The sequence below is a fragment of the Salmo trutta genome, chromosome 18 (assembly GCF_901001165.1).
Source record: "Salmo trutta chromosome 18, fSalTru1.1, whole genome shotgun sequence".
In the NCBI taxonomy this organism is placed as follows: domain Eukaryota; kingdom Metazoa; phylum Chordata; class Actinopteri; order Salmoniformes; family Salmonidae; genus Salmo; species Salmo trutta.
The window spans coordinates 41,040,854-41,068,582 of NC_042974.1; the positions used below are offsets into that span (position 1 = coordinate 41,040,854).

At 43.5% G+C, this 27,729-nt stretch overlaps 1 protein-coding gene across 2 annotated transcripts in view; it reads right to left on the reverse strand.

The window, feature by feature from the left end:
• Positions 1–27,729, reverse strand: part of LOC115153302 (attractin-like protein 1) — a 332,646-nt gene that overhangs the window by 74,812 nt on the left and 230,105 nt on the right. For both annotated transcript variants that reach the window (XR_003867679.1, XM_029698596.1), the window contains exon 28: positions 228–341. Coding sequence is in view for 1 of the 2 variants with exons in the window: in XM_029698596.1 (XP_029554456.1) it covers positions 228–341 (114 nt within the window). In the remaining variant the exon portion in view is untranslated. The remainder of the gene's footprint in view (positions 1–227; positions 342–27,729) is intronic.

Here is a 27,729-nt window from a genome sequence, read left to right on the forward strand (position 1 = left end):
CATGTTCTTTGTTGTGTGATTTCCCACAATGCCTTCAATATTTGTTTAAGTTGGCCACATATGTTTTGCATTTCAAGTCATGAAACATCCCTGCTTTCTCACACCCACGTTCCAGTGTCTACACACAACAGAGGATGCTGTGGGCGATCTCGGTGCCAAGCCTGTATTCCACGGTATCACCATTGCCATGGACAACAATATGCTAATGAGATGTGTTAGGTACCCACCTCCACCTGCCCCTGCAGCAGCTCTTCCTGTTCCTGGCCGGCGCTTACATCCAGCGCCACGGCAACCGAGGCAAAGGGACGGCTGGCCATCTGCTGTCGCTCCCGCATGAGCTGCTGTAGACAAAAATGAGAAAGGGAATGAGAGAGAGGGGGAGTGAGAGCGAGAGAGAGCGAGAGAAAGAGAGACAGAGAGAGAGGGAGTGAGAGAAGAGGACCAGAGGAGAAGAACAGCGGGGGGGAGAGGCAGAGGGGAAGAGAGGAGGGAGGAAAACTTAATTAATGAGGAAGTGGCAGATGAACAAAGCCTGTTTGAGTCAGACGCTGAGTGGCTTTTTATCGGCGTATGCTCCAAACACCCCGAAGAAAACAAACACAAACAGAGTCAGAGTGGGAACAATAGTGGGGGCACAAAAGAGCCAAGCAGGGCCTGGCTTGATAGGGACCACACAGACACACAGGAGCCAAGCAGGACCTGGCTGGATAGGGACCACACAGACACACAGGAGCCAAGCAGGGCCTGGCTGGATAGGGACCACACAGACCCACAGGAGCCAAGCCGGGCCTGGCTGGATAGGGACCACACAGACACACAGGAGCCAAACCGGGCCTGGCTGGATAGGGACCACACAGACACACAGGAGCCAAGCAGGACCTGGCTGGATAGGGACCACACAGACCCACAGGAGCCAAGCAGGACCTGGCTGGATAGGGACCACACAGACACACAGGAGCCAAGCCGGGCCTGGCTGGATAGGGACCACACAGACACACAGGAGCCAAACCGGGCCTGGCTGGATAGGGACCACACAGACACACAGGAGCCAAGCAGGGCCTGGCTTGATAGGGACCACACAGACACACAGGAGCCAAGCCGGGCCTGGCTGGATAGGGACCACACAGACACACAGGAGCCAAACCGGGCCTGGCTGGATAGGGACCACACAGACACACAGGAGCCAAGCAGGACCTGGCTGGATAGGGACCACACAGACACACAGGAGCCAAGCCGGGCCTGGCTGGATAGGGACCACACAGACACACAGGAGCCAAGCCGGGCCTGGCTTAATAGGGACCACACAGACACACAGGAGCCAAGCCGGGCCTGACTGGATAGGGACCACACAGACACACAGGAGCCAAGCCGGGCCTGGCTTAATAGGGACCACACAGACACACAGGAGCCAAGCCGGGCCTGGCTGGATAGGGACCACACAGACACACAGGAGCCAAGCCGGGCCTGGCTGGATAGGGGCCACACAGACTCACAGGAGCCAAGCCGGGCCTGGCTGGATAGGGGCCACACAGACACACAGGAGCCAAGCCGGGCCTGGCTGGATAGGGACCACACAGACACAAAGCACCGATAAGAGTTGGCACACACGGACACACAATGCGAGGGATTAACTGAAATTGCAGTTATTTTTCAGTTTTTAAACAACTAATTTACTGAAGTTGGTTCAATTATTTGAATGACATTTTTTTCTTCTTCTGTGAGCTCAATAACACGCACATTGCAGTTTCTCTAGAGATGAATTAGATCTAGCCTGAACTGTGCAATGAAGTAGGGAGTTGTATTGTCCAACAAGCCAATATTCTATATAGTTTAGCGCATAAAACGTGGTAATTAACTACAATGACCAAAATCCATTGCGCATCTACTTGTTGGGTCTGTGTTTCTTTTACGCCTGCCACGGAAGAGAGTTGAATGTGCGATCGTGAGGTGATATGGAGAGCAGCTGTTGCTTCGCGAGGTACCTCTACCTGAAAATACATGATCTAAGTGACTGATAGTTGGTATTCAGCAGTCATAAAAGTATGCCTTATTTATGTTGAAAATCTACAAAATAGTGATTTTTTTTCAGCAGCATAAGCAGCAGCTTTATAAAGATGAGATGATGACTTGGAATTAAATAATAAAGTCATCAAATGAAACAAATGTAATATACACAACAACTGAAATATTGTTTTAAAGTAATGTGAATAAATGATGGTTTATAAGTGATAAGCAGCAATGGGCAGTCACTACCACCATGGGACTTTTATTAAATGTTTTATTCTGCATTAAACCCACATAATGCATAGTGCATTTAATGTTAAGAAATTGATACCAACAAAAAAAATAGAAAAACGTGATTATATTTTAATAATCGAACCGACCTCAAAAAGCACTAATCGCTCAGAACCAACACACACACACACCTCCCTCTCATGTATATGACTGTACACACACACAAATATACCCACACACATACACCCACAACTTTTCGGCTTCAATAAAGTAGGCTAATGTTATTGGGCTATTGTTTCTAGTGTTCCTTGTGTTTTAGCTTGGGGGTAATCACCTGTTCTATGTAAAGCACACTTGTTTTAGAGCGGTTATGCATAATGTTGGTCTTACACCATCAATGTTTTCCTCATTGAGTTTCAGTAGAAAGTCCTGCTAGAGACATACCATACTGGGCGATTGTAATGGGGTATACTGTAAATCAACTATACAAAAGCTGTTGCAATGATGAAGGAATACCACTTGGATCAGACTTAGACCTTGACAACGCTATCTTAACCAGAGGTGCACTATGCCATAGATGGCATATCTGTGCCAGGTAGTACATGGTACTATGTGCGTTAAATGTTTTGGCATAGGCTGGAGTCTGTTTGTATAACCAGTCAACCAGTCTTTTGCCCAAAGAGTAGGAGTTATGTTTGCATGTTTAAGTTAGTATAACCCTTGATCCTTGACCCTGACATGTGGTGGGTGTCTGTGTGCTAACGTGACTACCACAGGATCCATGTCTGACATTTACTCGGCATTCCTAGTCAACGCTACCTACCTACTCGTCAGCACAGTGTCAGTGTCTGCAGGCAAGTAACAGAACACTACAGCTCACTCAAGCGCTATGGCATGTAGCGATGTGTAACCTGTCCATTTCCGTTAGTCTGCCTGGAACACTAACCTGTCCTGCATTGTCAGGCTGTGTCTGTTAGCATGGCAGCTAGCTTGATGCCGCTAGCACAGCACTGGGGTGGATGTGGTTAAAGGGAGCAGAGCAGTGTGTCTCTGTCTGTTAGCGTTAGCTCCTTCTCACTATCCTCTAACCTGTCCCTACCGCAGGGTTGGCGTGAGAGACATTGAGCTGGTCAGGGTGAGCTAGGTCGGGAAGTAGAGGCTTGATTAATCGGTCTGGACAGTCAGAGAGGCGATCATAAAAGGGAAGGTGGGAGGGCTGGGGCTGTGAGTCCAGTGGATACTGTGCCCTGGTAGAGCATGTGTATTTTATGTCCCCTGACAAGTCCTTCACAAGTCAAGAAGTACAAGGTGGTATCTATATCGGCTGCCAGTAAATGACCCATAAAACGCCTAATTAATTTCAGAATGCTGTAAACAACGACAGGCAGATATGAGAGGTGACGAGAGGTGAGGGGCAGAGGAGAGGAACTGACACTTTGGACCAATAAGAGCAAACCTGTTTTCCTGTGTGCACAGATAATAACAAACATCATTGAAGTACCTGCAATAGGACATTTTGAGGGCTGTTTAGCAGACTGACAATGGGGCTCCAAGTAGTGCTCAATGATTTAAATGGAGTGAAATGGCAGCTGGCCAAAGCGTGAGTAGACTAGGTCTACTAAATTCATACTTTGATATCCTCTAAACTTCTATAACCCTACCCTTCAGAGGGGCACTGGGCTGCAAATCTCAATCAGTGGGAACCAAAACAAAACCAAAAATCATCTGTGCTTTGGCTACAGAAGTTGACCCATTTCAGAATCAGAAAAATGGAATATGACAAAGTAATGATTTTGGGGGTATAGAAAGGCATTGACAGGAGATTGGCTTTTATCCAGCAAACCATTATTCTTGAGAGCATGCATGCACTCACGCCCACACCACACATAAACACAAAGACTGCTGATGTAGTAGTAATGCCAAGCTCACTGAGAAGACATTTCTCATGCTATATTGCTGCAGTGAGAGCCAGTAGATATATGGCTGGAAGAGGATGGACCTGCGGTCCTACCAATCTGCATTCTAACTGGATTACTTAATCAATGACAGCCTCCTCTGGGCTTATCCTGATTAATGTCTTAATCAGTGATTAGAGGAGAACTGCAAACAAGACCTGTCCAACTCTTAATGAGACTCCCTGTGTTCATCAATACAGCCCTAATGAAGAGGAAAGTGACATTTGGGTTGAGGATAATAATACAAACATCTAATGTCTGATTCAATCTCATCAGACTGGTTCTATGGAAAAAAAAGCTAAAGATCTGAGTGTTTAAACTGAAGTTTTACACGTCCACCAACACATATTACGGTAGCTATAAGTATGATTATCTGATTCTCTAATAGAGGTGCGCTAGAACGGAAAAAGATGTTCCCCTTTCCTACTACCTCCTCACCGTAACAGCAGATCTAGGGAAGTCTCTTTAAAAGACTTTGCCCAAGTGCACACGCCTCATTATGTTGCCCTTGACGACCGTCAGGAGACAACACGTTGGACATTGTTGGAGCTCTACACTGACGCAGACACGATTGATATCCTTTCAATTAATCATTCATTATCTTCTTATTAAAGCCCCGTCCTCTGGCTGACGCTCGGCTTGGGATGAGAGGAGCGATAGGATAGGCGGCGGTTATTGGCATGAAATATTTAAACAGGCCTTCTATTGGAGTGAAAGAGAGGGGTCCCCTGAGATGGGCTGTGATTTGACAACAATACAGCACTATTAAACCAGACCCATTGAGTCCTAAACTCCCTGCATCCCACACCTCCGCTGTATGCCGCTGGGCATAATATCCAGAGGCGATAACAAATATAATTTCCGCCGTATTTGCAAAGTTTCCAAGCAACATTTGTCTACTTGTTGAAAGAGGGTGAGAAATCTCATCTGTGCAAACAAGGGCAAAGATATACCTGCAATATGAAACACCACAGTGGACTGAATGTTCTTAGGAGAGTCACTTTTGGCAAACAAATGGGTTTAAACTTTGAAAAAGTGGCTTTTGGACAATTGTTTTGAAATGAAAAGCAAATTGACTGAAAAGTGGAACAGTCTCCATAACAATGACCATCATAGCCAATCAACGGTAGCAGTGACAGTGTGTTATATAATTGAAAATAACACCTTTGGGATTGTTTAATCCTGCAACAGAAATGTGACAAACGATGCAGCCTGGACTGGAAGGGCAGAATGTAAGCAAAGTGAATAGGAGCAGGTTCTACAGGGCAGTTGCTTCACTATAACGAGGGATCAACTACAGCAGTACGCTGAACACAGTCAATGCAACACATTTACCTTCCCAGAGACCTTGCCAAATAATTTCTCCTTCAGTGTGTGTAATAATGTGAGGGAGACAGAGAAAGCTCTTCTACGGTTGTGTTTAATTGAACTGGACAGAGTATACCAGAGTACACACTGATCCACTTCCACTCAGTCATGTAACGGCCTGCTAATTGGATAAAATCATTTTCCTGCTAAAGTCCTGTCACATACTTATTTCTGCCTACCCCTTTAAGATATAAACAAAGGACAGTATAAGAAATAGAAATGGATCCTCTGTCCTTTTCCTCACTTCTCTCCACCCCCTGCCCTCACACACAGCTAAAACCCTATCATCTGAAATGACTTATCCTGAGGACAGGTCCTTAGCGCAGACAGCATTAAATATTCCCTCAGACAGATGATCACGCCTACTACATTCCCACAAAAGTGTGTGGATGTGTGTGTGTGTGTGTGGATGTGTGTGTGCATCAGAGCTAGGTGGTTATTAATAAAGAGGACCTACAGCAGGGTTCCCCAACTGGCGGCTGGTGATTTTAATACCACTTTTAACCATTCTTTTGTTGTTGTTGGACATAGAATACTGCAAAAAGACCAGCGAAATCAGCTCCAAGTGATTTACATTTTGGAAATCCGTTCCAAAGTATTACCACGCATAATATATATATATATATATACATATATGATTATATAAAAATGTAAGCAACGTTTGAAGTAATTATGTTTTAGTCATTGGTTTGGGCTTTCTGCGGTCAATTTGACCATCCACTCAAGAAAAGAAAATCGGCCCACAGCTGAATCTAGTTGATGAACCCTGACCTAAAGCCCTTGAGGGCAGGCTAGTGCAGCGATCCTTAGTGCCACCTACAGACCCAAGAGACAGGCCTGTCTGACGCCACCATCAACAAACCACATAACAGCTTTGAAGACCTGAGCCAATGCCAAACACCCCCCCATACACACACACACACCCCAGTGCTCTCGGGGGAGACTGAGACAGATGGGATGCTAATGCTAATGGGACACATGGCTAAATGGACTAAATGGGCATTATAAACACTGTTCCCCTGGAAACCAGTGGAAGCCACCAGCGGCTCCCTACACAGCCCTACTCTCCAACTAACAAAATAGCAGATTAATACCCATCAATTTCCAAATGTGCCACAGAGGCAAGCATAATTGTCAGACGTGACCTTACTGTGACTGTGGCGCAATTTTCCTTCCAGCTGGTTGGCTGGCTGGGTTCATCGGCCAATTATAGGCCGCAGATGCCCTCGTTAAATTACCTCATTTTAATTAAATTAACCGTGTCAGGTAAAGTCACCTGACATGTAAATTAAGTGTCAAGGGTCATCTCTTTCTGTGGGTGACAATGGCTTGGACTAGGTTTCTATTTCATGCTCGATCACACAATGGTAATGCAGGGAAATGTTTAATTACCACTCTTCTTCCTCTTATGTTGCTGTCTCTCAGACCCCGTTGCTCTTACTCTGGTGATGTGGATGGTAACCTTGAACCATTGTCCAAATACTGTATGTTGTCATCTGCACATCTCATGCTGGAGGCTTGCTATTTAAATTATCTTTAAAAATAAGGTAGTACCCCTCTTGTTTTTTTTTACCAACGTCGTCCCTTCTTTTCTCCAGTACACAACCCTATTACCACAACCTGGGATGATGTTTACGGCTGAACCGAAGCCGGCCCAGAGCTGGAGGCCATGGACTGATCCAATTACAGAAGGCCCAGATCCAACAGCACATCAATGGGCAGAGAGCCTGTGAAATACAGTATGACTCAGCAGATTTAGCACCAGCCCCCAGCTTCACCTCAACATATCTTTAACAAGGAGCCCACCCAATCAATCCCCAATCAATAGCTATCTGGGGCCAATGCAGAAAGATAAAGGCCTGGCCCAGCGATATCCTCATACAGGGAGCTGGGAGGCTGCATTGAGTTAATAAAGAGAGCTGCTGTGTAAGTGCTGGATTAGATCATCCTGTTTCTGCTTGGTGTGCCAGGGAATTAAAAAGAAGGGAAAAAAACAGAACATCCTTTGCTGCACAATTATAAACCTCCGGGGGTTGGCAGGGGAGGGGTCGATAATGTTAGAATAAACAAATATTCTGAAGTGAGGCCTTGAGTGGTCGGTGCACCCAATTAAACTTTGATCAGATTGAAGGGAGCCAACTGTCTCGGAAGTAAACAAGCCAATACTGCTCTATTACACTACAGACAGTGAAAGACTGACGCGCATCTTCCTATGGTTTTAGTTTACATTAGTTTACTTATTTGCACAGATAAAAAGGGGAGCCAGTACAATGTCTATACAGCTCTATCATAGTCATAGAGATATGCCAACGTTCCCCAACAGTCACTGTCTAAGTCTGTGCGAATGGTAATGAAAACTTTCTTTCTTCACTTCAATATTCATCGGAGGCTGTGTATACTCCTAGTACTGTAGATGCATAACACTAGTGTTTGTGTTTTCTAGAGGGGACATATCTCTTTGTACTCTGTGCTCAGTGCACCGTGTACTTGGTTTCTTCCCTCCCTTTTTTCTGTGAAACGAGATCAGGCAATTTCTCTGGCTTTCTCGATCATCGTGCCATGAACAATTCATCTATTTTTCTCTACATGCTCCTCTCACTGTTAAAGTAGGGATCAGTTCAGAGATGGAGGGGAGGACTTTTTTTTCCGAGGTAAGAATTATTTGAAATCATAATACTTCACGTGAGTTCCACATGGCCTTCTGGAGAAAGAGAAACTTAAACGTATTATTAGTCTCAAGCCTTTACATTTGATTTAGAGTAGAGGCAGCATCAGAAAAGAGTCCTGGGCACTTACATTTAATTAAGAGTACAGGCAGCACTTGAAAACAATACCCAGCGGAGGAAGCTTTGGCATCCCAGCTGATAAGTATCAGTAACGTTCTTACCCTCAGGGCATTGCTCATGAAATCGCTGATTCACTTCGCCGAGCAAAACAATGGACTGTGAAAAAAACGATATAGAAAACACTTCCACCAGCCTGCTAGTCTATGCAAGAGGATGAGTGGAAGGCTCCCGGAATATCTTTGTTGTTAAGTAGATTTTACACAGTGGTATTGTGAAAAATGACTTAGGACAATGTGTTGGAATAATGTTGTATTTGGAGGCTATGGCTCTGCTGGTGAAACACGGCAGACTATTCTAGCTGCACAGAGTGTTCCAATGAACCAAATATCCATACTCACAGACCTCAAAGAAAATTCACAAAACAGCATTGTGCTCTGTCGCTCTGAGTATACGTACAACCCAGAAATAAACATAGAAGGAGAGATAGAAAGAGACAGAGCAATAGAGAGATATAGTAGAGCAAGAAAGCGAGAGAGATGGCGAGAGAGCGACAGAGCGATAGAGAGAATACCAATTAATCTGCAGAAAAAGTGGGGTCTGTTATTCCTCCGTAGCCACAGTGAGCAGCCAGACAACATCCCAACACAACATCCCAGCGTGACTCCAGACCCATGGAGAGAGACACGGAGAAGGAGCAGGTGCTCACTTGTACATTGATGCTGGCTCTGGTAGACCCGTAGCACAGGGACTCTTGCAGTACACATGTACGTTACTGTACCGTATGCCATATGGGACCAGAGGTCCCATTCAGACTCTGGGTCAGACATAGCACTGACCACAGTTAGACAGATATACAGTGAGAAAAGAAGAAGAAGAAAAAGAGATGTTGACGTGGTCTAAAATGGAAAACAGATTCAGCTAAAACATACTCAGCTATAGCACTGTTTTCACTACCATAAGAAGCTGCTTCTAATGCACATATCTTGAGTGCATTACAGAATTGCTATGATTGTGTAACATCTCTCCATAAGTTCCACTTCTCAAATGAGCATTCATCACCCAGAGGAAAAAAACAAGAAAACGTTCACCCTATGGATGAAAATCAGGATAAAAAAGGAAGCGACGGTATGCCTAATTTGAAGGAGGGACGTGGGTACAGCAAACGGTGCTTGAGTGGGACTCAGCAGCTGACTGATCTTTCCTACGGTTCTCTAAGAGGAGTGACTCATCACTGTTCTTTCAGCTCTATGGTTCCATGGTCACCACCATAAGAACAAACACAGTCCCAAAGTATACACTCGCTCCGACTAGTTCAGACTATAGTCCAAAAGGTGCTAAGAGATGCCATCCACACAGGCTAACTATAGGGTGTGGCGAGAGAGAGTTCAAATATTGCTTCTGAACAAGTACTTCACAAAAGATAGGGGTTAAAAGTTTTAAAAAATATATGTTTTGGAGGGAACACACAAGAAAGTGTCAGGTAGAGAAAGAGTGAGAGCGGAGGAGAGAAAGAGGGCAATGTGAACAAGGAATGTCTAACTGTCAGGGAGTTTATGTAAGCATGCTAATCTGTCTGTGTTTACATGTCTGGTCTGGGAGAGAGAGAAGAGAGAGGAGAGAGAGGAGAAAGAGGGGAGAGAGAGGAGAGAGAGGAGAGAGGGGAGACAGGAGCAAACTGAGTCTGCTGTCTGGTACACTGTGGGGCACCATGTACAGTAGACAAATTAGGACCCTCTCCTGCAGAAGAACAAGAAGCTGTGTGTGTCACAGCGCTGTAGGCTACCACTCCATCGACAGATAACACTTTATGGTGTGCAAAGTCAAACTTAGTTAACGAGGCAGTGTATAGGGAGTCCAAGAGGTCTTTGTGAGCAACATTGTATCATATTCTGGTACCAACAATACTATAATTGGATAGAAACGAAGGTGACAAATTCCAACTCTGCTCGTGAAACTCCCAGCAGGCAATAACGGAACGTCCTACAGCCATCTCAGAATCTCAGACCGTGTTCATCTGTCTCCATGGAATGTGCAGAGTGTTAGTGCTGCTCCTTAAATGAGTGTCAGAATGGATACAATCTGATCAAGGAGATGCTCTGAACACAGAGGATTCTCCTTGGAGTTAGACTTAGAGTCAAAAGGCACAGTACGCTTGTAAAACCACCTCATTAAAAGCACAAAATGAAAGATTGACCACACAGACTTCAAAGCATAAGACCAAAACCTCAAACGACCTACTAACCCATCCTTGCTGAACCAGGACAATGATAAACACACAGTATAGGAAGTAAATGGTCAGGATTGGCGCCATGCAGAAAATTCATGCTCTCGTGTCGTGTGAATAGAACATCCATACCCTTCATGCCACATACAGACACTCCGTCAATGCTAGAACCGTTTTAATAAATAAAGTGCTAATGCACACACATTCATCTCACATGGGGCATGCCCTGGACATTGACCAAGACCATTTAGTGTGTGAACTCCCCTCTGAGTCTGTCTGACTCACTCTACTTGACCTAGCTCAGAGCTCAGTGCCCTTCAATAACTTGGCGGCCATTTCACCAGGCTGAGATGAGGGGAGGGAGAGTGCTGTTGACTCTGAGAGAGTCGGAGAGAGTGGGCCCTCTTCAAGAGCTCTTCATTCCACACTACAGGCTGATACGAGCAGATGTTAGCACTCGATGTTGCAGAGCTCATACTAATTAAAGAGGCTCTCTCTTCTACTCTCTCTCCTCTCTTTCCTTCTCTCTCTCGTCCTCTCTCTTGCACAGCTGCCAGAGAGCATGGAGTAGACCAAGCGGACGTCAGCAGTAATATAATTGGGCTATTCCATCTGTTGATCAGAGGGAGAGGGAGACAGGGACAGAGAGAGAGATAGAGAGAGAGGGGGAAGATGGAGAGAGAGAGAGAGAGAGAGAGAGAGAGAGAGAGAGAGAGAGAGAGAGAGACAAAGAGAGGGGGGGAGAGAGAGAGACAGAGAGACAGAGAGAGAGGGGATAGGGGAGACAGAGAGAGAGAGAGAAAGAGAGGGGGGGAGAGAGAGAGACAGAGAGACAGAGAGAGAGGGGATAGGGGAGACAGAGAGAGAGAGCGACAGAGAGAGAGGTCATGACCAGTGTTCTGGTCTGGAACACCCTCCAGAACAGAAAGTGCATTAAGTACTTTGGAAAAGTTATTCTGATTCAGATATTAGTGTTTAATGTGTCAGTGTATGGACTGTATTCAACAGGTAAGCAATAGTCTTGAGACTCTCCTCCCCTTGGCTCTTAGACAGTCCAGCTGGCTGTGTTGTCTATCTGTCAGTGTTGTCTATCTGTCTCTGTGCCAAGGAGGAGGGGCTGGCCTGCCAAACGTCCGTTACAGCTCACCACCCACCGAAGACCCAGACTGCCAGAATAATGAAGCATGGGTCAGACGCCACGCCCTGTCTCACCTCTCCTCATTGCTCTTTCTCAACCCTCTATCTCAACCACAAAGACTCATTAGCAAATACCTGCCCCGGAGGACCAGTCGCCATGGCAGCACCGCTATGATATCACCACACCGCGAGCAGGGTGGTCTGGTGGTGGCGTGTGAGCGTGAGAGAGGGGCGCTACACTTCGCTGGCCAGTAACAGTTCACTGGTCTCACTCTCTCTCTAGACATCTGCTATGAAAAAGGTCTGTGATGTTAAGAGCCAATGCACCAGCGGCACCAGACAAAGGTAGACGAAGGGGGGAGGGAGGGACGCATTGGATCCGTTAGTGCTGCTCCAAATGGACTTCCTGTCTGGACGGTCCATCTGTTGGTGGAGTGGGTCCTCTGTGAGCGAGGACGGAGACGGGGGGTGTCATGCGTCACCCTGATCGGGCTAATCCAATAGAGGGACTGTGGAGGTCTGTTTAGAGCCCAGGCCCAGCCGGAACTAGAGTGAGATCATTACAATCGCTGTTCCGGACATCTGCCGGCATCTCGAAGCAGAGCGAGGTTGGTTTGGGGTAATTGTGGGTGAGGAAGGACTTGCCGTGACCTCCAGTTGTGTGCGGAGGAACAAGGCAGAACTACAGGCAGAGACAAAACACACGTCAGACCCCAGAGAAATGGACTAGGTTGGGCTTGCTCCCAATGGACAGAGATCAAACGAGCAGAGGCCTATTAGACTCCAGTAACCATCTCTATCCTCTGCTCTGAGGCGGGGGAGCATATTGAACATACTGATAGATTGAAAATGAGCTACAGACAATTATACCATACTTCGGTATTCATCTCCGTCTTTGCTCTCGGGTTGTTGGTTTGTTTGGGGTGCAATAATGGGTATGTAGATTTATAATTATGAATTTAGTGAGCTGAGGAAATTACAATAGATTAACTGCAAGCAGGGGGTGAAATGGGATGAAAACACACTCTTGAGTTCCACTTTCACTTTTCAAAGAGATGAGGAGGTGAGACAGTTTCACTTAGTTGGGGAGAGATGAGGTGAGGCTAGAGGTATGCTTAAGCTAAGTAAAGGCGTAGACTCAACACGCACACTGATTTCCACTGTACTTTATGGCTATGTAAAACAACAGTGCTACAGTCACGGCAACAAAGTTGACCTTGAAAAGTAAACAATAGACAGGATCAATAGACATCCCCTTCAGACAAGGCATGTGGATTCATGTGTAAGCAGACTGCGTGTGTGTGTATGTGCAACTGTATGCACGTGTTTGAACAACACTGACACCCCTCCCAGTCATGGAGGAACTGTGGTGACAGTATCTCCTCCTGATAATGGAGGAGACAAAACAACACAGCCTCCATGAGTTTCACATCCAGCTTCAGCTTACAGTAGTTCACTCCTCAGTTTCTACACCTCTCAAATCAAAGCAAATTGTATTGGTCCCATACACATGTTTAGCAGATGTTATTGTGGGTGCAGCGAAATACTTGTGTTCCTAGCTCCAACAGTGCAGTAGTATCTAACAATTCACAAAAATACACACATCTAAAAGTAAAATGGAATGGAATAAAGAAATATATAAATATTAGGACGAGCAATGTCGGAGTGGCATTGACTAAAATATAGTAGAATAGAATACAGTATATGCATATGAGATGAATAAAGCAGTATGTAAACATTATTAAAGTGACCAGTGATTCCATGTCTATGTACATAGGCCAGCAGCCTCTAAAGTGCAGGGTTGAGTAGCCGGGTGGTAGCCGGCTAGTGATGGCATGGTAGAACTCTGAGTCAAAGAGCATACTGTTTTCTATACCAGAACTGTCAACACTGGGTCCACCGCCCTGTTTTTACATAACAGCGAGACACTTTTCCCTTACCCCAGAAACATGAGTGCCCTAGTTCTTCTCTAATTTAATTTACGAACTTGATGTGGGTAGGTACGCCTCTGAGCGGTGCGGCTATATCGCCCACACCTCCGCCTTGGCTGCCCTCCCAGTTCTCAGAGTAACCCTCCGCTGTCCGACTCGGCTCCGCGTGGTAAAGAAACAGATGGTAGCGATCGACTGCTAATTTACCCAAGGTACCGTGGGAGGGGGATCTTTGACCACTATTTACATCTGCAGCGCTGCACACACAGCTGCTGCTGCCTCTTCATTCTGTTTGGGAGCCAACCACAGACCAGCACAGGCCTAACACTGGCATACAGGGTCAAGACACTGTGCGCCATCGCTCCAGCTCACCTCTGACCCTAACTGATAAACCAGAGTGGGCAGGAGCATTGTAAACACAAAACACTACATGTTTAAGTGAAGGCAAGGCTTGGCCTCTTAGGTGAGTGATGTCCCCTGGGACATGAATAATATCCTCCTGAGACCCAGTAATTCATTTTTGTCCTCTCTAGTGGACATCAGTTCTTGGCCCGTATTTCTGAGGCCATACAAGCCACTGTATTACGTCATGTTGTCCCTTAGAGAGGATATCCTGGCCTTTTCAATGATAAGACATGTGGAGGTGTGACCATGACAACTGTATCTTCCTGGTTGTAAAAAAAATGCCTGCCGTCCAAATTTGCACATTTCAAAAGAAGTGTGTGTAATTATTAATTATACTTTTTGTGAGTTTGATATTCTACTTGTTTCTAGTAAGTGAATATCTCAGGATAAGTGAGTTGTCAGGACTGCGTAATAATTTTTTCACATTAAATAATAGCTAAATAAGATCTTATCAAAAAATGTCCTCTGTAGTGGACACCCGAATGCCACAATTTTTTTCACCACAAACAATTATATAAAAAAAGTAGTTTGAAAGTGTTGTGTGACAGCCAGGTATCTGGTATGATATGAGGAGGATGTACTGATGCATATTTGTGAAGCGGTTGTAGCACAGGAAAGTTTTCACCTGTTCTTTCCCTGAGGGAATAAAAACATACAAGGTAGAACGAAAGGTTAAATCACTTTATCACTTAAGATGACATATAGATAGGTTGGCTTCCATTGTTGGTTACATTGTATAAATAACAGGTGCAAACACTTCATAAATCTGTCCCCGTGTCAAATGAGATTACCAAGCAGTTACTGTAACAATGGGAATCACTCTGAGACCAGGTGGGAAGTTAGCAACCATACACTACACAGGTGCTCTATTTGTCCTATTTCACACTCCCTGAGACACCCGCAGAGAATTGAGGTCAGAGCCATGGTCCACAATTTTTCCAGCATCCCTCAAGCAATTGGGGTTAAATGCCTTGCTCAAGGGCACTACGTCAGATTTATTCAAACTAACAACCTTTTGGTTACCACCTTAAAACTTTAACCTCGTGACTACCTGCCGCCCCCAAGTTAGTAGGGTAAACTCTCCAACATAAATCCCAAGGGGGACCAGTACGGGAAAAAATAAAATATGTATGAAATGTATGCATTCACTACTGTAAGTCGCTCTGGATAAGAGCGTCTGCTAAATGACTAAAATGTAAAAATGTAAATGTAAGACAAACTCAACTATTGTCACTTAAATAAAGGTACTCACATATCAAAACAATTAGTCAATGCCATAGGTGGCCCTCAGGCCTTACAATTAACATGGTTCATTACCGCCGCGACATGAGAGAAGCGACCCTGTTTGCTTCTCCGACGAAAGCATGATTAGTGTGCTTGGTTTTTAATTACAAACGGTTAACCTTTAAGTTTCAACTTAATGTCACGCACACAAGTATAGAGAATTGCATTTCTTGCAAGCTCTTTATCGCTAGTGATTCAGCTGCCGTTTCACTGTCTATAGCCACCTGTAAACCTATGTGAAGGGAAATAAGTAAACCATTTGGTAGTGGTATATGGTGGCATACAGTGCCTTCAGAAAGTATTCAGACCCCTTGACTTTTTCCACATTTTGTTACGTTACAGCCTTATTCTAAAATGTATTAAATCATTTTTCCCCTCATCAATCTACACACAATACCCCCATAATGGCAAAGCAAAAACAGGTTGCTAATTTATAAAAAATAAAAAACTGAAATATTACATTTACATAAGTATTCAGACCCTTTACTCAGTACTTTGTTGAAGCACCTTTGGCAGTGATTACAGCATCGAGTCTTCTTGGGAATGACTCTACAAGCCTGGCATACCTGTTTTTAGGGAGTTTCTCCCATTCTTCTCTGCAGATCCTCTCAAGTTCTGTCAGGTTAGATGGGGAGCATTGCTGCACAGCTATTTTCAGGTCTCTCCAGAGATGTTCGATCAGGTTCAAGCTCTGGCCGGGCCACTCAAGGACAGTCAGAGACTTGTCCAGAAGCCACTCCTGTGTTGTCTTGGCTGTGTGCTTAGGGTCATTGTCCTGTTGGAAGATGAACCTTCATCCCAGTCTGAGGTCCTGAGCGCTCTGGAGCAGGTTCTCATCAAGGACCTTTCTGTACTTTGCTCCGATTATCTTTGCCTCAATCCTGACTAGTCTCCCAGTCCCTGCCACTGAAAAACATCCTGCCACCACCATGCTTCACCATAGGAATGGTGCCAGGTTTCCTCCAGACGTGATGCTTGGTATTCAGGCCAAAGAGTTCAATCTTGGTTTCATCGGATTGGAGAATCTTTAGGTGCCTTTTGGCAAAATCCAAGCGGGCTGTCATGTGCCTTTTACTGAGGAGTGGCTTCCGTCTGGCCACTCCATCAATCAGGCCTTTATGGTAGAGTGCTGCAGAGCTGGTTGACCTTCTGGAAGGTTCTCCCATCTCCACAGAAAAACTCTAGAGTGACCATCGGGTTATGGGCTCTGACATGCACTGTCAACTATGGGACCTTATATAGACAGGTGTGTACCTTTCCAAATCTTGTCCAATCAATTGAATTTACCACATGTGGACTCCAATCAAGTTGTGGAAACATCTCAATGATGATCAATGGAAACATGATGCACCTGAGCTCAATTTTGAGCCTCATAGAAAAGGGTCTGAATACTTATGTAAATAAGGTCATTCGGTTTTGTCATTATGGGGTATTGTGTGTACATTGCTGATGATTTTGTTTTTATTTAACCCATTTTAGAATAAGGCAATAAAAGTAACAAAATGTGGAAAAAGTCAAGGGGACTGAATACTTTTCTAAGGCACTCTACCTTTCACTGACCTCTCACATATAGGTATACTATTTCACATGCTAAAATTGTCTGACTTAACGGCAGCTTCACCATCCAATAAGGTCAAGCAACAATGACCCATTGAGTCAAGGATGTCAAATGGCAACATATCCCAGTAATGATAATGACAATAATGCTAATAATAACTATCAGACTAATTTTGTGCCAAGCTGAGGAATCGTTATGGTTACAGCGTTATTGATTCTGGTGATTCCCTGGGACAGCTTCATACATTTTTATTGCAATGGGCTAAATCAGGGTCACACAGAATGTTTCTTGGTAGTCTTAAAGAAATCTACTTTTAAACACGTATACATCTCACACACATGGTTATGGGATTAAAGAAGAAGACATATGTACCATGTCTGATATAGAGTTGGAATGTATTACATTTTGAGTTTGCGTCCCAATATTACACTTTATATACATCACGGATGACTGAAACATAACAAAACCGTCTGACATAAAAACCATGTATAATTCAGCGGGTTTTTGAAATAATGTTTTTTAATTATGACATTTTTTTATAACATTCCACCTTTGGAATTTGACTGCATCTTTTTTCTGTTTCATGTTGTCACTTTAGTAAATGAACTGAGGATGAGAGTGGACAGAGTGGACGTGGTGATCCATACCATCATCTAACAAGGCCAACTCATCAAGATGTCGAAAACAGAGAGACGGATCGATTTATTCATCTATCCATCTACCAGGTATATCATTAATGTCACATGTGCTCCCTCTCCGGTCTCTAGGTCACCAGGCTGCTCGTTATGGCGCACACCTGTCACCATCGTTACGCGCACCTGCGCATCATCAGACTCACCTGGACTCCATCACCTCCCTGATTACCTTCCCTATATATGTCACTCCCTTTGGTTCCTTCCCCAGGCGTTTCTGTTTCAGTTTCATGTCGGTGTGCTGTTAGTGTTTCTTGTATTGTATTATGTTCCGTTTATTTTATTAAAACGCTCACTCCCTGAACTTGCTTCCCGACTCTCAGCGTATATCATTACAATTAACAACAAATTATATTTTACAGTAATGACTGCTTCATCAAGAAGTGAACAGATAATGGAAAACAATTGAGAGTATTGTACATTAAAGAAAAGCTGCACTATTCCTTGAGTGATCTAGGCTACCACATTATTACACTGAACAAAAATATAAACCCAACATTTTCAAAGATTTTACTGTTACATTTCATATAAGGTAATCAGTCAATTGAAATACATGCATTAGGCCCTAATCAAAGCATTTCACAATACTGGGAATACAGATATGCATCTTTTGGTCACAGATACCTTAAAAAAAAGGTAGGGGTGTGGATCAGAAAACCAGCGCAACACATCTCCTTCGCATAGAGTTGATCAGGCTGTTGATTGTGGAATGTTGTCCCACTCCTCTGTTGCATTTATATTTTTGTTTGGTCTAAATGGAATGCATATTCACAGCTAATGCATATGTGCTACACTCTTAAGTGTTTGTGAATTATCATAAGCAGTAATAAAATGGCACCTGGCTGCACTGACACGTCTGTAACCTTTTTTCACAAAATGGCTGCAGCTGGCTCAGATTCTCATTAATCATCACTCGTCCTCTCCTCTCTGCGCTGACAACTTCTTGGTCATGTTGGTTGCCATGCCTCTCCTATGCCCTCCGTTCTCTCCTCCCGTTACTGTATTTCTGATAAACTTCCTATTCCATAGCTGGCAAAAGTTGGAAAAGTTAAATATCATAGGACAGCAGTGGGTCATTTGTTTACTGAAAGAGAAAACCCAAACAATAGACAAACATTGTATTCTAATGAAGAGAGCACAACTCTCTGCATCATTAGGTCCAACGTAATTAAAAGAAGGAAAAAAACATGAGTTTTCCAAGCCACACACTCACTATGTCACTTTTCACCATATGTCTCACATAGAAAGTCCACAGCTAATGTACCACAAAGCCTTCAGTTTGTAATTTGATTAAGAAATACCCAGTATCCTCTATCCTCCATCCCTCCACACCAGTGTCTGGCTCTGCAGGAGGTTAATGTGTTGTTAGTTACTGCTGCTGGTGTCTGGCCTCTAGTCTATGCCACTAGATACTTCCCTACCACTCTACACACCAGTATATACTCACCTACTGTTCCCACTCATTTCACCCTGGCTTCTGCATGATGAGGGGTCCTGATAAGTTGAGTGTGTAAAGTTATTCCATCTCTCAGTTTAATGTTGGCTAGCCAATGTCCCCACCTGCGGGTCAACGTGACTGTGTGTGATTGAACTGCGCTGCTGAAACTGGCAGAGAATGATTTGTCTCTGTCTGTCTGTCTGTCTGTCTGTCTGTCTGTCTGTCTGTCTGTCTGTCTGTCTGTCTGTCTGTCTGTCTGTCTGTCTGTCTGTCTGTCTGTCTGTCTGTCTGTCTGTCTGTCTGTGAGTGAGTGAGTGAGTGAGTGAGTGAGTGAGTGAGTGAGTGAGTGAGTGAGTGAGTGAGTGAGTGGCAACCAGGAGTGAAAGTAAGGCAGTATGGTCCGGTACGGCATCCCGGCAAAAAATATTGTGGGGTTAAAACATGAGCCTATCACAATAAAAATGAAAACAAAATGTCAAGAAAACTGTAGGCTATTACACCACTATTTACCATCACTGCATGTCTGAGGCATGAAAGATGAGCGAATGGACTTGAAAACGGGTGGTAGGCCTATAGCTTACGCTCCAAAATGCGATGTGGTTCGACGAGAACACTGACATTTTGCCAAGGCAGAGATGAGTGGCCGACGCTGACAGCAGTGGAGCAATTAATTCTGTCGCCAAAATGGCATTACACTTTTTGGTGTTTTGTGTAACAGATGTCTCTTTCCATTCACCACTGTTTGGAGGCTGGAAATATGTTGCGAGTGGATCAACGAGCGCGAGTAGCTTTAGAAAGGAGCCATTTGAAGTGATTGTTTGACAATCAGACGAAAGTGTAATGACTGGTTGTGTTTCAAATACAATAAAATAAAAAAATATTAGTCACATGCGCCGAATACAACCTTACAGTGAAATGCTTACTTACAAGCCCCTAACCAACAATGCAGTTAAAAAAATATGGATAAGAATAAGAAATAAAAGTAAAAAGTAATTAAAGAGCAACAGTAAAATAACAACAGCAAAACTATATACAGGGGGGTACCAGTACAGAGTCAATGTGCGGGGACACCGGTTAGTTGAGGTAATATGTACATGTAGGTAGAGTTATTAAAGTGACTATGCATAGATGATAACAACAGAGAGTAGCAGCGGTGTAAAAGAGGGGGAGAGGGGGGTAATGCAAATAGTCTGGGTAACCATTTGATTAGGTGTTCAGGAGTCTTATGGCTTGGGGGTAGAAGCTGTTTAGAAGCCTCTTGGACCTAGACTTGGTGCTCCAGTACCACTTCCCGTGTGGTAGCAGAGAGAACAGTCAATGACTAGGGTGGCTGGAGCCTTTGACAATTTTTAGGGCCTTCCTCTGACACCGCCTGGTATAGAGGTCCTGGATAGCAGGAAGCTTGGCCCCAGTGATGTACTGGGCCGTTCGCACTACCCTCTGTAGTGCCTTGCGGTCGGAGATGCCACAATAAAAGGTAAATAATTGTAAAAGTTAAATGACAAATACATATGACTAGGCCCACAGAGACGCCATTGAATTAATAGGGATTGCAAATTTAAATCTATGATTAGGCAGGATTAGGCAGTCGCCTGGAGCGGCAGATTGATGAGGGTGGCATTTTTTGAGCTAAAATGACCAAGACGCACCTCTAACAACACACAACACCTCACATTATTCTGCCCAAAAACAATGATAACTTCTCATGACAGCTATTTAGGTGAGCACTGATTCAACCCCATGATAAACAGTGCCCACTTTGCCAAAGGCTGGGGCACAAATTATGTATATTTTTCCGTGCCCAGCACGCCTCTCCAGTGTGCTGTTGGAGAAACGCAGCGCTGCGGCTCTCCACCAACGCTCCATCAAATGAATTTAACATAAATTAGACCTATGTAGCCTGCAATAGAAAGAGTAGTAGCCTATGTGTTTTTTCTGTAGCCCTAGACTGGAGACCAAATGTATAACAATTTCATGAGACAGACACTTTTTAAATCATTAACTTATTATTGAGGAGAGAGAGTGCAGGAGAAAGTCAACTAAAAAGGCAAGCGGGCAGACATCAGCTATGGAGCGGCTTCGGCATAATCAAACAGAAGTGGACAGCAAATGGTGCTGAAAGTAATTCATTTCAACAATTGTCTTCATTTTAATTAGACTTCACTAACAACAAGAGGGGTTTGTTGGAGCCTATTTCTTCCTATATATATATATATATTTAAAGAGGTAGGCCAAACTGTTTGACAGACGCAATTATGCTATCCATATATTTTTCGGTATAGCCAAATCCTCCAATACTGTCACCATGCACTCCTTAAATACCTCAGTGTCTGGGAAGGTCTTGGTTAAAACCAGGGCTCAAATGAAGTAAGGGTATGCCATACCCTTTGTTAAAGAAAAGGGCAAAAGGGATACCCATTTTTAGCTTTATATACAGTGAGGGAAAAAAGTATTTGATCCTCTGCTGATTTTGTATGTTTGCCCACTGACAAAGAAATGATCAGTCTATCATTTTAATGGTAGGTTTATTTGAACAGTGAGAGACAGAATAACAACAAAAAAATCCAGAAAAATGTCAAAAATGTTATAAATTGATTTGCATTTTAATGAAGGAAATAAGTATTTGACCCCCTCTCAATCAGAAAGATTTCTGGCTCCCAGGTGTCTTTTATACAGGTAACGAGCTAAGATTAGGGGCACACTCTTAAAGGGAGTGCTCCTAATCTCAGCTTGTTACCTGTATAAAAGACACCTGTCCACAGAAACAATCAATCAATCAGATTCCAAACTCTCCACCATGGCCAAGACCAAAGAGCTCTCCAAGGATGTCAGGGACAAGATTGTAGACCTACACAAGGCTGGAATGGGCTACAAGACCATCGCCAAGCAGCTTGGTGAAAAGGTGACAACAGTTGGTGCGATTATTCGCAAATGGAAGAAACACAAAAGTACTGTCAATCTCCCTCAGCCTGGGGCTCCATGCAAGATCTCACCTCGTGGAGTTGCAATGATCATGAGAACGGTGAGGAATCAGCCCAGAACTACACGGGAGGATCTTGTCAATGATCTCAAGGCAGCTGGGACCATAGTCACCAAGAAAACAATGGGTAACACACTACGCCGTGAAGGACTGAAATCCTGCAGCGCCCGCAAGGTCCCCCTGCTCAAGAAAGCACATATACATGCCGTCTGAAGTTTGTCAATGAACATCTGAATGATTCAGAGGACAACTGGGTGAAAGTGTTGTGGTCAGATGAGACCAAAATGGAGCTCTTTGGCATCAACTCAACTCGCCGTGTTTGGAGGAGGAGGAATGCTGCCTACGACCCCAAGAACACCATCCCCACCGTCAAACATGGAGGTGGAAACATTATGCTTTGGGGGTGTTTTTCTGCTAAGGGGACAGGACAACTTCACCGCATCAAAGGGACAATGGACGGGGCCTTGTACTGTCAAATCTTGGGTGAGAACCTCCTTCCCTCAGCCAGGGCATTGAAAATGGGTTGTGGATGGGTATTCCAGCATGACAATGACCCAAAGCACACGGCCAAGGCAACAAAGGAGTGGCTCAAGAAGAAGCACATTAAGGTCCTGGAGTGGCCTAGCCAGTCTCTAGACCTTAATCCCATGGAAAATCTCAGGAGGGAGCTGAAGATTTGAGTTGCCAAACGTCAGCCTCCAAACCTTAATGACTTGGAGAAGATCTGGAAAGAGGAGTGGGACAAAATCCCTCCTGAGATGTGTGCAAACCTGGTGGCCAACTACAAGAAACGTCTGACCTCTGTGATTGCCAACAAGGGTTTTGCCACCAAGTACTAAGTCATGTTTTGCAGAGGGGTCTTACTTATTTCCCTCATTAAAATGCAAATAACTTTATTACATTTATTACATACGTTTTTCTGGATTTTTTTGTTGTTATTCTGTCTTTCACTGTTCAAATAAACTTACCGTTAAAATTATAGACTGATCATTTTCTTTGTCAGTGGGCAAACGTACAAAATCAGCAGGGGATCAAATACTTTTCCCCCCTCACTGTATATATAAAGCGTTCTATAACAACGCTTAACTCTGTGATGCCTTATGTTACAAGAAAGCTTTAAAATGACCACAATATATATATTGATCAATCTCTATGACATTCTGAAGCTGAGCTGCGGCCAAAAATTGACTTTGCTATTCTGTCCTTATTAATTGAGATTTTCATTTTCTGAAAAGAGAAGATGTTTGAACCCAGGAAGCTTTTAGGGAAGCACTTGTGTTGTTGGGTTAAACAACGGACGAGTAGCCAGCAGTTGAAGCTTAAAACTTTCTTTGTTGGTCGAGTCTCTGTCTGGGTGGAAAGGTAACTTTTGAAAGTGCCATGTTTAGATTCATAAGGATGTCTTATATTTTATTATTTGCGAACAGCAACCGTTTCCTTACAAACAAGACACTCAGGTTTGACATTGGAGAAATATGGTAAGAATGCCTATATCTCTGTCCATTCTTCCCTAAAACTTATATTTTCATTATCCACCTTTCTTTCTTTTTAGACTTTTTCAGAGCAACATTTTCTCTTCATTGCAAGCTGATTTTCCTCAATCAACACAAAAATAAATATAAAAAGCAAACGTAGTAGAGACATTGGCGATTTTTATCAGTGTAATCAGATTGAAAATATTAGGATATGTTATTGACATTGAACTGATTATAAAGCCTACTATCCAGATGTGTTAAAAAATATGTTTTTATAGCAGAGGCCTATGATTTGGGCTGCTATTATGCTCTGTTGTGCCGACTATTGCCGACCCCTGCCGTACACTATTCTAGTTTAGCGTGGATAGGAGGGGGTGGCAGCACAACATCTAGGGCAGAGCCTGCTAGGCTGATATATTTTTTTGGTGCTCACGCATGTACACATAGGAGGTCCAGTACTGGAAGAAATTAAATCTACTTTCACTCCTGGTATCAACGCTCATGCAGCGCCCACCTAAGGATCTGTCTTTTCCAGCCTTCTATTTCCTGTTTGAGGGATGGAAAATTCCCTTGCGCCTGTTGTTTTTTACCATTAATGTTGCTATCACGGACATTTTTATAATTACCTGTCAAACACACCGCGGTAATGTCTGAAATGGGCTCAATGGAATACCTTGTCTTTCCGTTACATCTATAAGAATGTTAAAGCTTTGTCAGGGATTTAACGCATCGTCTCGACACTTACATCACAAGAAAAACAATATTTGTTTTGTTTTTGTGTGAAACAGTTTTAAAGCAAATTTCCTGCTATTCTACATATTTCGCCATGAGGCAGAGAGAAACAATTTGAAGTTTTAAAGCTAATTTCCTGCAATTCTACACATTTTGCAATCATATGTGACTTGTTTCAGGAAACTAGGCGTATGTCGTGCAACACTACCTCACAGGAGCACCATTTGAACCTAAACTTTTTTTTATTTTTATCAAAATGCTTTTTTTTGGGCAGAAATGCCTTCTGGAACATGAAGTTTCATGTGCCTTAATAACAAACATTAATGCCATCTGTAAATACTAATAAAATTGTTATATTACGAGCCTAGTCGGTTAAGCCATGGAAAAAGTCAGCAACCTTCCCTCTAGCCATGATTGGCTGAGGTAATGAGTGGGCTGGACATCCCAAGAGATGAGTTCGGATTGGTCTGCCATTTAGCATACTTCTGTCTATAAGATGAGCTGGACAGTATGTGTATGTATTCCTTTCTAACGCAGCTTTTTTTTAAAGATATCACGTAGTAGAATTGCACAAGTGTTGCTCTCCACTTTCTGGAGGACCGAGTTTTGAAATCAGTGGAATTAGAGTATGATACCTAAGGACATGGATCAAATTCTGGAGTTTGATTGCAAATATGCAGACGGAGTCGAAAAGAGAACACACAGAAGGCTGTTGTTTAAAACACCTGTCTCCGGGTTACATCTTCAAACTAAGGGCAACCTTGGCATCCGTGACAGAGAGGGAGAAGCGTCCATCCATGTATACGGGTAAGATAGTCTAGCTAGCTACATTTTCAGATATTGCACATTTCTAATTATGTCAGAAAGTCATTTTCCTTTCAAGTTAAAGAGTACAGTTAGCTAGCTAAGTAACGGTAGCTGGCTGGCTAGCTAGCTGACATTACGTGTATGATCTGGGTAGTAATATTATTCTTATCTCAGAGCCATTTGCATTGCTAGTTATAGCCTAATGTTAGCTAGCTAACATTGAACCTGGTTGGTTAGCTACCTGCAGATTCATGCAGGATAGTAACGTTATGAGTTGTGATTATGGGTAATTGTTTAGCTAGATAGCTAGCTACATGTCTAAACAAAAGATGCCACTATGCAAGTATCCATTTCAATAGAATGTTCATAATGTCACTGCGACAACTGTCGATAGACGTAGCTGGTCAATTTGCTCTATCTACTCTGATTTCAGAGAACTCTCTTCTGAATGTGAAGAATAACTGACAAATTTACGAACGCTCAACACCCGTTGAATACGGACGGTGTCAGTGAACATTGGCAAAAAAGCTTAATTAAATTGTTGCCAGCAGCACAGTTGCAGTCACCAATGCTCTGGATAACATAAAAACAGCCATACCAGCTCTGCTAGTATGAGTAAAACGGCCAGAGTGAGCTCTCATTTCTGTCTGGAAGTAGCTAGCCAACATTAGCCAGTTAGTTAGGGTGCTTGACTGCTGTTGTTAGGGCAGAACGCTAGGATCAACCCTACTCCTCGGCCAGAGCGTCCAGTGTGCGGTCTGAACGCTCCGAGAGCGAAACGCTCTGAATTTACGAACGGACAATCTGACAACGCTCTGAGTTTAGAAATGCCCAGAGCACACTTGCACTCCAGATTAAATTTATGAACATACCCGTAGTATAAACCAGCCTTTAGTCTTGAAATCTTTGGTTGTTTAGTACATAGTCTCACATGTGAATCCTTGAAGAGATGAGTGGTGCTAAAGCTTAAGAGGGTGTAAGTGATGCTGAATGGGTGTAGACAAAGAGCTCTGAGTCTCTACTTTTATCCAATGTAAAAAACACCTTTTCAAAATGTTGCTACATGAGACCAAATCAAGCCGGTCGGTCACATATGCTACCTGACCTGAAAAGAAATTGGGGTTTGGGGGCCCCCTGGAGGTTTGGGGCCCTGGGGCGAACCGGCCTTGGATGCACTGAAATGAAAGCAACTTCCGAAATTGAACACTCACGATTATAGTCTAATATTATGTCTGATTCACAAACAATGTAAAGTATGTATCTGTGGCTATCCTGCTATTGACACACTTGTTGAATTATGCAACATAACGTGACAACAACAGTAGTTAATGAGGCAGTCTAGACAGCACAGGTGGGTGCAGGTAGGCCTAGACAGAGCAAGTTTTTGGTGGTTGCAGTCCTGTTCCACCCCTTTATGTTAATGTTCATAAATGCAAATATACCTAGAGTATTCATGCAAGTGGAACATATAATTTTCTTTAACACAAAATATTAAGAAATACCTGATACCATTAGAAAATATATACAGTATAAGTGCATTCTAAGAAAAGAAAAGTGAAATTTTACAATAAATTGAACACCTGAATTCCCAGCAAAATCCCTGAAGTCCATTAATTATTTGTCCATCTGTTGCATTTATTAGATAGAGCGAGAGATAAAAAAAAAGATATGTCCTTCAGGGGGGCTTATTTTGATAGGCAGTGAAAATGACGAGGGCAGTGTGTGTGCCTCGAGGCAGTGCTTGTCAAATAGTACCCTGGGAGCTAACTTCAATACCGGAGGACAAAGACTTTGAAAGACTAAGCAGCTGGCTTAATTCATTAAGCCAATCGAAGCAGGCAGATGTCAGTGTTCGTTATTTTGCATAATTTCAAGCAGCCTCCATGAAGCAGAGCGAAATTGAGGATAGAGATCGCCTCGAGTCAAGGTGCTTCCGTCATCGGAGAAACTCACCTGTTTCCATTTCTTATTCCAAGAGGAATAATGACTTTCGGCTAATCAAGAGAATTATCTAAATTGTCTGCTATGAGACAAGTACTTCTACAAGTGCAGATAGGAAAAAACATAGACAGTTGTAATGATATGAAACTGAGAACTGTTGAAATTGAGAGTCTGAATACTGTCCAATATAGTATTGAACAGGCATATTGATGCTGCTGCAAGGGCTTTCCAGTACCCTTTTTTAAACAGGTACTCTCACACCAGTAACAACAAATCCAATCCCCCCCAGTTATAGTGCCATTGCTAAAAGCACCATCCACCATAGTTGGTTCATGAGAATATCCTGCTTTCTCTCTCATTTATAGCACACAGTGGGCCCTTTACGCCAGGCTAAACTGTTCCAATACGTTACATTAACAATCATTATTTTGCAAAGCCACATTCTTTTTAAACCATCTCACCCTTTAAATCATGGCAAATTATGCTCTAGCCACTGAGATCTGTTTATATTACTGGACCAATCAGTCATGCGACATTCAGAGCCCTCTACTACAGAGTAGAAGAGCAATGCTCAACCAGCCCTAAAGACATCAATGGGGAAGGTTCATAATGGGGAAGTGTTATTAGCTGTCCTGTGCAGCATCCACCTAGTGTCCTTGTGCACTGAATGTACAAAACATTAGAAACACCTGCTCTTTCCATGACATAGACTGACCGGGTGAATCCAGGTGAAAGCTATGATCCCTTATTAATGTCACTAGTTAAATCCACTTCAATCAGT